The sequence below is a fragment of the Marmota marmota genome, unplaced genomic scaffold (genome assembly GCF_001458135.2).
Source record: "Marmota marmota marmota unplaced genomic scaffold, marMar, whole genome shotgun sequence".
In the NCBI taxonomy this organism is placed as follows: Eukaryota; Metazoa; Chordata; class Mammalia; order Rodentia; family Sciuridae; genus Marmota; species Marmota marmota.
This window is the reverse complement of record NW_025999977.1, coordinates 54,573,879-54,585,685: the sequence shown is the minus strand read 5'-3', so window position 1 is coordinate 54,585,685 and position 11,807 is coordinate 54,573,879. Positions and strand designations below refer to the sequence as shown.

Genomic DNA, 11,807 nt, shown 5'->3' with positions numbered 1-11,807 from the left:
TTAAAGGTATTTTGAAGTTCCATCCCTAGGGAAATACCTAGGAATGGAATACTTTCCTGAGCTCCCATTTTTTTTTTAAGTTTTTTTTTTTTTCATTTTTTAGTTACAGATGGACACAATATCTATGTTCATTTTTATGTGGTGCTGAGTATTGCAGTGAGTTCCTCACATGTGCAAGGCAAGCGCTCTGCCACTGAGCCACAACCCCAGGCCCTGAGCTCCCATTTTGAGAAAAAACTACACAGCCGCCTCCTTTCCTACCCACATTAAAAGACTCCAAACCACACATACCTTATTGTTCTCATGGTCACCACTCACAGCTATAGGATACATAACATATTTTCCTCCCTGGTCCTCATTCGGAGCACATTCTGCTAGACCATCAGGATCATGTTCTGCTCCAAAATTGTGTCCCAATTCATGAGTCGTAACCAGATCAGCTTCCTTAAGGACCATGCAAAGAAAACTCTGAACATCAGTTACTTTTGTCTGCTGGGCCTAATGAGCCCTTTAATTAGAGCTACAAAAGAATAACAATCAGACTATGATGTATTCTATCAATTGTAGAAATTAAGCTGAGACAGAAAAATAATGGGTGACATGGAAAGGAATCTAAAAAAAGACAAAATTTATCAACGAAATAACACAAGGACATTTTACATAAAGACACAAGTCTCCAGATTGAAGGGTCCATCTGCCCAGCACAGTGGAGAAAAATAACATACACCACACACCAATTACATTATAGACAACATATCAGTATATCAGAAACTGATATTTTTCTACCAAATATTTATTCTCCCCTTCTTCCTTAAAGAACCCTAATTCTGTTCTGGGCAGCAATATGCTCAGCTAAAATAGCCCCATTCCTCTAGGACTATGGGCATTCATGGAACCCAGTTTTGTCCAGGGAGATAGAGAAGAAGCCAGGCAATGAAATTTCTAGAAAAGCTTTTTTAATGGGACAGATTAGGTCAGCTATGATTGCTTTCTCCATCTTTTTCTAACATAAGAGAGAACCATCTGTAACCATAAGATGACAAAACAAGGACAAAGGACTTGTGCTTAGAACAGCTGAAAGCAAGTCAGAAAACCTAAGGCTCCGATAAGCAACTCTCAGTTACAATGCCACCTGGAGAAGACTCTCTGAACTGCTTCTCACTGAGACAAAGAACCCCTTATTTATGCCACAGTTTTTAAGTTTTCTGTTATTGGTAGACAAACAGACTCTGAACAGATATATTTACACATAAACAAGATCTGAAAATCTTCTAGAGAAAAATAGGTCACATGCAAAAGCCAAAGACTCAGACTCTTTAACAGAAACAGAAACACCAGAAGACAAGGGAGCAGGGCTTTCAAATGCTGAAGCAACAAACACACCCAGCCACATGATCAACTATGCTCATTCCCAAGCAGCCTCATTCCCAGATACACAAAATCCCAAGAATTTACACCCCATGGAGGCTCTTAGGAGGCTTGTTGAGAATATAACAAAACAAGGCATAGATCAAGAAACAAAACACAGAGTCCAGACAGCAAGAGACTACAGGATGCCTTAAAATGACAGCTGCACTGCAGCCCAACACCAGGAGCCCCAAGAGGAGCTTTAGGACAGAGGACCTGAGAGGGCAGGGTTAAGAAACACACAGTCCTGACGTGCCTGGAAAGAAGCTGACAAGTCATTTTATTCTTTATAGTTTTTTTTTTTTTTTTTTTAGTTGTAGTTGAACACAATACCTTTATTTTATTTATTTATTTTTATGTGGTGCTGGGGATTGAACCCAGGGCCTCACAAGTACTAGGCGAGCGCTCTACCCCTGAGCCACAACCCCAGCCCCCTTTATATAGTTTTTTAAGTTCTCATTACTTCTCCAGAAAACATGTATTTCTTTTAGGCAGAAATTAAAAACATTACATACTTTTCCCTTTAAAGACACTTATGTAAATATATAACAGAGGGTCTAACACCCAAAACTCCAAATCTATCCTTTTAAGAAGATCAAAGGACATACCTTTGTAAGGATGGTTTTACCATAATTTTTTGTGCTGGTCAAACCACTATTCAAGTAGATATTTTTCTTCCCAACTGGACTATAATAAGCTAAAGGCAAAAGGAAACGTATAAAAATTAAATACAGAATTATAATGTAAGGAAATTTACTATTCTAAGCTAAAAGCAAAAGGAAACATAAACAAAAATTATGTATTAAGTATAGAATAATAATGTAATCCAGTCAGTCTACCATTCCAGCAACACATTCACAAGGCCAATGGGAAAACTTACCTTTTGGACAAACACCTCCATGACTGTTTGCTCTGGGAGAACCAACATAAGCTAATCCAAGAGTTCCCATATCGAAATCTTGATATGTGAAAAGGTGTGCCAGGCAGACTTTAGATGCTTCCTCAGCTATATCAAAGCTAAATTGCTTCAACGGGAAAAAAAATTCTGTATTAAATTAGCAATCATATCTAACTAAGAGATATGACAACTCAATACTCCAGAAAAACACCAAGTCTGGTCACAGTTCTAATGAACACCCCCAATCTCATGCAGCACACCGCTCTTTCCCTGGGGTTCATACCATCTGGGGATGGAGGAGCACAAAAGGAAAGGCTTGGGAGCGTTTTCAAAACTCACTGCTTCTCTATGGAGTGTACTGAAGGCCTATAGTCCAGGACCCAATGTACTCCAACTCTGCAGGGAGGACTGAAGCTCTCATATCAAAACAAATAATTCTAAAGTATTTCAAGGATTCTTCTACTGGTTAATAGTAATGTATATTTTACTTTTATTTACTTATTTGAGTTGGGGAGGACTTTTAACTTTTTAAATTTTATAAGATGAAGGAGTTATAAATAAAAACTTACAGAAAAGTATAAATATCTAGTTTATGTTACTAAAAATTTTAAACTATTTAATCAACACTGTAAGTCAGTAAAGACTTTTTTCCTTCAGTCAAAGATGGTTATCACACTACTCCAAAAACTTCTACGATAAGGACCATAAGTTCAAGGCCAGCCTCAGCAAAACAGCAGAACCTGTCTCAAACAAAACAAACAAAAAAGACTAGGGATATAGGTCAGCAATAAAGTGTCCTGAATTCAACCTCCAGTACAAATTTCTATCATAACAGTTTAAACACTCTAAGTTTTAAAAAATCATGATTTTTTTAAACTGCCTGAAGCGCATTTTAAGGCACCTGTCATTTTAAGGCACCCTGTACTCTCTTGCTATCTGGACCCTGTGTTTTGTTCTTATTTTGTTAAATTCTCAAGGAGCCTCCTAAAAATAGGTCCATGGGATGTAAATTCTTAGGGTTTTGTGTATCTGGGAATGAGGCTGCTTGGGAATGAGCATAGTTGATCATGTAGCTGGGTATGTTTGCTGCTTCAGCATTTGAAAGCCGTGCTCCCTTGTCTTCTGGTGTTTATGTTTCTGTGACACATGCCTTTAATCCCAGTGGCTCAGGAAGCAGGAGAATTCAAGTTGGAGGCCATCCTCAGCAACTTAGTAAGACCCTGACTCAAAATTTTAAAAAAGGGCTAGAGATATGGCTCAGTAGTTAAGCACCTCTGGGTTAAATCCTAGTACAAAAAAAAAGGCTTCTAAAAACATTAGAAGTGAAAGGTAAGAGAACCCTGTATGAGAAATGAAGAATGTACAGCCTGGGATTCTGACAGCTCTATGTAAAAGGGTGAGACTTTTAGAAATCTTCTAGGAGTCTGGGGAGAGCACTGGAAAGGAGCACATGTGAACAGTTGTGCTTCCCTCTGGATCCTCCAGAGCCTGAGCTATCCAGAGAACCACAGAAACCAGGAAGGTGACGTGGTTTGGCTATTCCAGTAGTTAGGAGATATAGCTGCTCACATCTATTTCTGCCATTGCTAGTTGTAGGACTCACCAGGAATAGGTCATTTTGAGGGGTGATGGGTACGGGGGATTGAACTCAGGGACACTTGACCACTGAGCCACATCCCCGGCCTCATTTTGTATTTTATTTACCGATAAGGCCACACTAAACTGCTCAGGGCCCCACTAAATTGCTGAGGCTGGCTTTGAAATCTCTGGATGCCTCCCAAGCTGCTGGGATTACAGGTGTGCTCCACCGCACCTGGAAGGAACAGGTTCAATGGGCTGACCTGTAGCCACTTCAAAATTCACATATTGAAGTCTTAACCTCCTATAACTCAGAATGAACTATATTTGGACAGAGCACCTTTAAAGCAGTAATTAAGGTAAAATGAGGTCATCTGAATAGCCCTAATCCAGCATGACTGGTGTCCTCATGAGAAAGAAGTTAGGAAAAAGACAGGGAAGATCATATGAGGACACAGAAAAAGAACAACATATAAATAAATGCCAAGGAGAGGGGCCTCAGAAAAAACAACTCTGAAAACACTTGGATCTTGAACTTACAGCCTCCAGAACTAAGGAAATAAATGCCTGTTGTTTAAGCCGCCAGTCTGTAGAGCTTGTTATAGCAGCTGAAGTTGACTCATACACATGCTGAGCTATAAATCTTTACAAAATAACGGTGGATCTTAACCTAACTCTCAGGGTGGTTTGCAGATCAAATTAGATAAGGTATGCCAAGAGTACTATATAGACACAGCACATTATGGTTCTCAATCTTGTCAAAAAATTGATAATAGCCTTTAATTCCATCAAGCTTCAAAAACTTAATTTTAGCCTCATTAGACCCTAAACAGAGAATCCAGATGAGCCACACTATGCCTGGACTAACCCATGGAAACTATGAGATTAAAAAAAAATGTTCTGTTCAAAGACAGCCTAAGCAACTTAGTGAGGCCCTAGCAACTAGTGAGACCCTGTCTCAAAATAAACAATAAAAAGGCTGGGGAATCTGGCTGAGTGGTTAAGCATCCCTGGATTCAATCCCTGATACCAAAAAAAAAGAAAAATGTTCTTTAGCTGCTAAATTTATAGCAATCTGTTAGAACAGCTATGGGAAATTAATACATTGCCCAATACATTAAAAAATAAAACACTATCACTTCATAGTTCAATTTACAACAAAGCAACAGCACACAAACTCAGACACTGGAATCATGTGGCAGAATCTTAAGGAAAGAATCCATATTACAAGAATGTTTAACTATCTAAATTTATTACCAGAACAAAAATTTTAAATTCCTACAGAAAATTTTCAGGTGTCCAAGTTATATTTCTACTGTTCAATACACGTGCACAGCCTATTTGATGATTACTACCATAAGAGATCCATTGACAACTTCAGAGAGACCTGAGCTAACAACACAATGCAAAAAAATAAATAAATAAAATCTATTTATTGGGTACTTATGCTACTTCCCAGAGAAGAGCCACTATAGCTTATTAAATTCTGGAAGATATTAAGATTAAAAGGCACTGCTTCATAGCATTTTTCCTCTTCAGATTTTTGACCAGTTGATGGTTCACCCTGATCCAGGACATGGAGTCACTGTTGGACCAGCGGGAGGCTGCTCCAGGTCCACCACTCTTTTCTAATATGTCCCTTCATTAGTGCAGATACAATCTACATATCAGAAATCCCAGTGCTGTTAAGAAGATCGTGTCAGGATCATCCGACTCACCTCTAGCAACATCTTCACATCCCAAGCATCCTTGTCTTCATTTGGGTAACTTTTTGCCATATTGTAGTGCCTTTCACCAGGTTTTACCTCTTGTGGCGACTTGAGAATGCGAATCTATACTTAAAGAGAGAATATACTTAGAACATTTCCAAAAAAAGTCACAAGACTCTAGATACCAAATTATTTTATCCACTCAAAAGTCTGTCTACCGTGCCAGAAAAAAAATGTTTTAGAACCAAAATTCCAAAAATTCTTCAGTTCTATTACTAAACATTTAAATCAAACTGAAAAGCATGATATGGAAAGCACACATCAATGAGCTATTTAAAAATGTTATAAATTTTAATATTCTCTATATTTCTGTTATATTTTTCCTCTACATTTATTCAGAAAAAATGAGAACTTGGGTTACATGAGCCCAAAATATTTATTACGACTACAGTCAATAATTTAGAAATGAAGAATAAGATGTGCATCACTTAGTATGCCACAGGAATAAAACATTATAAAGAACACAGCCTTCTCTTTGTATATGCATTTCAGACACATTCATATTAAACCTAACAAGAAAGGAACTCACTCTGATTAGTGAGTTTGCAAAAAAGAAGTAAGTCATACTCAGCTCAATGGTTTCTGTGTCTCTGTTCTCGGCCTGTTTGCATAGACAGCCCATTCTGGTCTGCACTACCACCACTTCTCCACTAGGGAGAAGCTCTGTAGCTTTGGCAATGGGTGGTCAGGGTCAACTCTTAAAGAGGAACCTATCTGGAAGCCCTCCAGGACTGCACATCTAAATCACATTCTCCAATCCATCTTTTAAGGATTAAAGAAATTAATGTTTTTGTCTCCTATGTTCTTCAATTGCTTTCAAGTTCCTAAGGCAAAAAGTAACTTTATTTATTGGTTCTTGAAAACTTGTACATGACAAAGCCAACTGAAAACAAGGAAGGCTACTTTATATGCACCAATATGGAATAATCTCCAACATACTGAGAAATGAAAAGGCAAGGAACAAAAGAGTACAGCACACGGCCACTATGTCAAATGCAGACTTACACACACACACACACACACACACACACACACACACACACACACACACAGAGTACATACTACATACAACATCTCTAGGAAGGTGCACATGAAACCAGTGATGTGGATGTCTCAGAGAAAAGGAACTGTTTTGACAATGAAGAGAAGTTATGGAGACTTACTTTTCACGGTTTGTGTACTGTGTATACATTACCTATTCAAATAACTTAAAAAGAAAATGCAAAATAGAAAAAAGAATGGAAAAGGAAAAAATAATTCTCTTAGTTTTATATAAATACTAACAAAGTTAAACATTTATAAATATGGCACACAAATTCAAATTTTTTTTTTAAAAAACTCTAAATTCTATACTATAAAACCTGTAAGAATATGGTTTAGTACAGAAAGCATGGAAAAAATAGATACGATTCCCATAATTTACCTATAAAATATCTATTTGTGCAAAACAATACTCAATTTCAGAAACTTCTTTAATTACACTTAGCAATTTGGAAAATTTGCTTTACCATAAGACATAATTAAGATGATATTAGTGTAACATTGTTGTACATACTACTAACAGCTTTTAGGGAATGGCATCTAATGCTTCTATATGTCAATGCCTTATATAGTATTTTTGAGTAATTCTTCTAATTAAAAAATATATGCTAGAATTTTCATTAAAGAATGAAGCATAATCAGAGAAAAAGAAAAACACTACAGGGGATGAATTGCCAGGCGTGATGGAGCACACTTGTAACCCCTGCAAGTCAGGAGGCTGAGGCAGAAGGATCGCAAGTTTGAGGCCAGACTCAGCAAATAAGTGAGGCTCTTAGTAACTGAGCAAGACCTTGTCTCAAAAAATAAAAAGAGCTCAGTCGGTAGAGTGCTTGCCTTGCATTCATAAGACCCTGGGTTCAATCCCCCAGCACAAAAAATATATAAATAAAAGGAGCAAATGATATAGTTCAGTGGTAAATTACCCTAGATTCAATTCCCAGCACACACAAACACACACAAAAAAGTGTCAAGTTGGGGTTATGGCTCATTGATAGAGCACCTGCCTTGCATGTATGAAGCACTGGGTTTGATTCCCCAGCACCAAATAAAAATAAATAAATAAAGATATTGTGTTCATCACTAAAAATAATATATTTTTTTTAAAAAGTGTCATAAAAAGTCTTCCTGACAAAAACAGCCTCAGGGGCTGGGGCTCAGCAGTAGAGTGCTCACCTAGCACATGCGGGGCGCTGGGTTTGATCCTCAGAACCACATAAAAATAAATAAATAAAATAAAGATATTGTGTCTAGTTACAACTAAAAACTAAATAAATAAAATAAAGGTATTGTCTCCAACTACAATAAAATATTTAAAATAACAGCAACAAAAAAGAGCCTCAGGACAGAAAATTTCATAATCTTGAATTAATATTAAAACACTGCACAATTTATCAGGAAAAAAAAACACTAGCATTTGAGAATATTTAGTTATGATTAATGTCAAAGATAAATTTCTGGGTTTGACTATACAAATGTTTACACCATATAAATTCACCAAGTAACAGAAGGCCATGTCTATTGATAAATACCTGCTCTATCTGTATTCCATAACCTTTAAAACCCGCATTATCCCACGAAGTGTTCCGATAGATGTCATCAACTCTGTCAATTAGCTCTATCTGTGTGTATAAAAGAAAAAGACATTGTGTAGATCTTTACCATTTTTTGCATTGTACTAGAACAATGTTCAAGGATAAATTCAGTTTAGAGAAAATGCTATGGTACATGGTCCTACTAATTACAGAAACTAGCATTAAGATATTAATTTTTATCACTGATGGCTTTACTCAAAGAAATTATTCTTAACACTAAACTTAAAAAAGTGCTGTTACCAGAATAAAACAACATTAAAGTTTATCCCAAACTTTAGGTAACTGACTACATACAGAATTGAAATATCAACTTTTTACAAATCTACCATTCCTTCCAGACACAGTAGTATCCCAGCGACTCGGGAGATTGAGGCCGGAATACTGCAAGTCAGCCTCAGCAACTTGGTGGGTCCTAAGCAACTAAGTGAGATCCTGTCTCAAAATAAAAAATAAAAAAGACTAAGGGTACAGCTGAGTGGTAAAGTGACCCTGGGTTCAATCCCCATTATCATAAAACAAAGAAATTAACAACCTACCATTTCTACCAACTATGAAAATGAAATTTAAATGTCAATTGACTGCCTAAAATTATTCCCTTCTTAGAAGTACTCTGTCTTCACTCTGGCCCTTGACAAGTACCTTCAATGCCTTCCCAGAACAGGTAAAAAGGCAACAACAGTCAGCTGCTACCCAACCTGCACTCCACAAAGTTTGGCACGGAGAGAGCAGGAGGAATGAGGTACACTGCACCATTCCTACTCTGTTCTGATTTGGGAAGACTGAGGGAGGAGCACAATCACCAAGGAAGACAAAATGCTAATTACCCATCTGTTCTCAAAGAGAACATTCTAGTGTTCAAAATCCAGATTGCGAAGTTAGTTCTGGCAACAATAAATAAGGCAAGTTACATGTCTAAGAAACTGTTCTTTGCTTACAAGTAACCGTAAGAAATATAATTTTTTTAAAAACTAGACCTTTCATTGTACTCATTCACAGTGTAACAAAGAAGTGAGACCAGAGGAGCTCCTTAATACAAAACCCAGATTAAGAGAGAAGCTTTTCCACTGATTTCTCTTGCTAAGAAACAAGAATGGCAATGACTCCTACTATTTTCATAATAAATTCATTCACTTGATATGGAAGAGAAGGGAAAAAAGAGTGAGGGAGGGTACAAATAAAATGGAGACCAGGGAGAGCAAGGCAATAAGAAAGACGTCTTTACTGCCTTAGTCTGTTTGTTGGTTCATGAATAGCCCCATTCTCTTTTTATACCCTGAGTAAAATTTTGGTCAATGCCGAGTTATTATGATGAATGAGGTCATACTAACAAAAAATGTCAACGAAAAATGAGTCCCTTGATTTTAAAACTACACTATCTGATGCTTCAAAGTTCATAGACATGATGAGGATATTGCTCAGTGGAAGAGCACTTGCCTAGCATGCACCAAGCTCTGAGTTTGATCCCAAGAACTGGGGGTAAAAAAAAAAAAAAAATACAGTATCATTTCTTTAATCTTCCTTCATATCTCTGCCCTAGTTAGTTATGATCATAAAAGTCCACTTATTTCATGTACTTACGTGATTGGCTCTTTAACATGACATGAACCAAACTGACTGCTCTGAAATATACATATAAGGAAAAGAAAAAAAACACAGGTTCACAAAAATAGTTTTTTGACTTTAAAGTATAAATCCATAAATGTGATACTACAGGCTCATGCCACTATGGTGGTGATTTTTTTAAAAAGCTTATTTGTAGCCAGGCATGGTGGCCCATACCTGTAATCCCAGAGGCTGGGGAGGTTGAGACAGGAAGACAGAGTTTTCAAAGCCAGCCTTAGCAACAGCAAGGCACTAAGCAACTCAGTGAGACCCTGTCTCTAAATAAAATACAAAATAGGGTTGGGGATGTGGCTCAGTGGTTGAATGTCGGAGAGTTCAATCCCCAGTACCAAAAAAAAAAAAAAAAAAAAAAAAGAGCTCATTTGTATAAACAAAGAACATATTATGACCTTTCCCCAATATGCATAAAAATTCCAATGTGCAAAAAATATTAGTTCAAAAGAAAAACAGGTTTTCATAAATTTGAAACTAAAGTTTCCATGTAGTAATAATGTAAAAAACTCAGAAAATGAAACCATTAAGTTGAAAATTACAGGAAACTTCTCTTAAAGGAATTTACCCACTTACATAAACTTTTTGTTTAATTACCTCATGCAATATCAAATACTTACTAAGTAATTGGTAGTGGTGCTTTCTTCCCCTCTGCCCATGTATTTATAAAAGCGATGATCTGCTACCACCAATAATTTACATGTGTTCTTCATGGGATTAGGATCAGCTCTTCTCTTCACTCGATGAACAAACTCTAATATGAATTTGTATGCACTATTAAATCAAAATTCATCAAAACAAGGAGGGCGTTTTTACAATAACACTTCAAATCTAGTTATTCTGAAACAAACATTATTTGAGCTTGGGAACCTTGAAGGTATCTTGAATTTGGAGGAAAGCAGAAAAGTAAAAGAAAATATAAGAGGTTTTTTTTTTTTTTTCCTTTTATTTTTGTTTTGTCATTTTGGCAATGGGGACTGAAACCAGGGGCACTTTACCAATGGGCTACTACTCGCTACATTACTGAAGGCCTAAGACACTGAGGCTGATCTCAAACTTTAAATCCTTCTGCCTCAGTCTCACAGATCACTGGGATTATAGGCATGTATCACAGCGTCCAGCTCAAAATATCAGGTTTTTAAATTGCAGAGCAACTGGGAACATGGCTCAGTGGTAAAATGCTTTCCTAGCATGCATAAGGTCCTGGATTCAACTTCTTGCCACCACACAAAAAAACAACACAAAACAAAATAAACTAAGAAAAAGTGCCTCCTTAATTTTTAAAATGCGAAAAACTTAAAAAGTGCTTAATAAAATAAAATAAATATTGAGGCTATGAAGTTGTTGTTTTCTAACAGTAAAAATGTCAAGGTAAGTAAGGCATGGTGGTGCATACCAGCAACTCTGGAGGCTGAGGCAGGAGGACCACAAGTTTGAGGGTAGCCTGAGCAATTTAGCAGGGCCCTAAGCAACTTAGCAAAACCCTGTTTCAAAATAAACAATAAAAAGGACTGATGATGTGGCCCAGTGGTAAGTGTTCCAGGGTTCAACCCCAGTACAAAAAAAAAAAAAAAAGTCAAGCTGGACATAGTAGTGCAGGCATGTAATTCCAGAGACTGAGAAGGCTGAGGCAAGTTCCAAACTAGCCTCAGCAACTTAGACCCTAAGCAATCTAGCAAGACTCAAGCTGCAGAGGGCTGGGGTCGTGGCTCAGTGGTAGAGTGCTTGCCTAGCACACGTGAGGCACTGGGTTCGAACCTCAGCACTGCATTAAAAAAAAATGAAATAAAGATATTGTGTCCACCTACAACTAAAAACTAATATTAATAAAAAGGGGGGGTGTAGATATTACTCAGTGGTTAAGCACCATTGGATTCAATCCCTGGTACAAAAAAAAAAAAAAAAAAA

At 37.1% G+C, this 11,807-nt stretch overlaps 1 protein-coding gene across 7 annotated transcripts in view; it reads right to left on the bottom strand.

The window, feature by feature from the left end:
* Positions 1-11,807, bottom strand: part of Adam17 (ADAM metallopeptidase domain 17) — a 55,480-nt gene that overhangs the window by 16,161 nt on the left and 27,512 nt on the right. For 4 of the 7 annotated variants that reach the window (XM_015479988.2, XM_048804829.1, XM_048804828.1 and 1 more), the window contains 6 exons: positions 10,520-10,653; positions 8,223-8,312; positions 5,602-5,715; positions 2,288-2,432; positions 2,016-2,104; positions 292-444 (listed from right to left, as the gene is read on the bottom strand). In XM_015479988.2, coding sequence (XP_015335474.1) covers positions 292-444; positions 2,016-2,104; positions 2,288-2,432; positions 5,602-5,715; positions 8,223-8,312; positions 10,520-10,653 — 725 coding nt within the window. Of the gene's footprint in view, positions 1-291; positions 445-2,015; positions 2,105-2,287; positions 2,433-5,601; positions 5,721-6,847; positions 6,860-8,222; positions 8,313-10,519; positions 10,674-11,807 lie in introns of those variants that run through there. The other 3 variants (XM_048804831.1, XM_048804833.1, XM_048804832.1) reach the window with 3 other exon arrangements.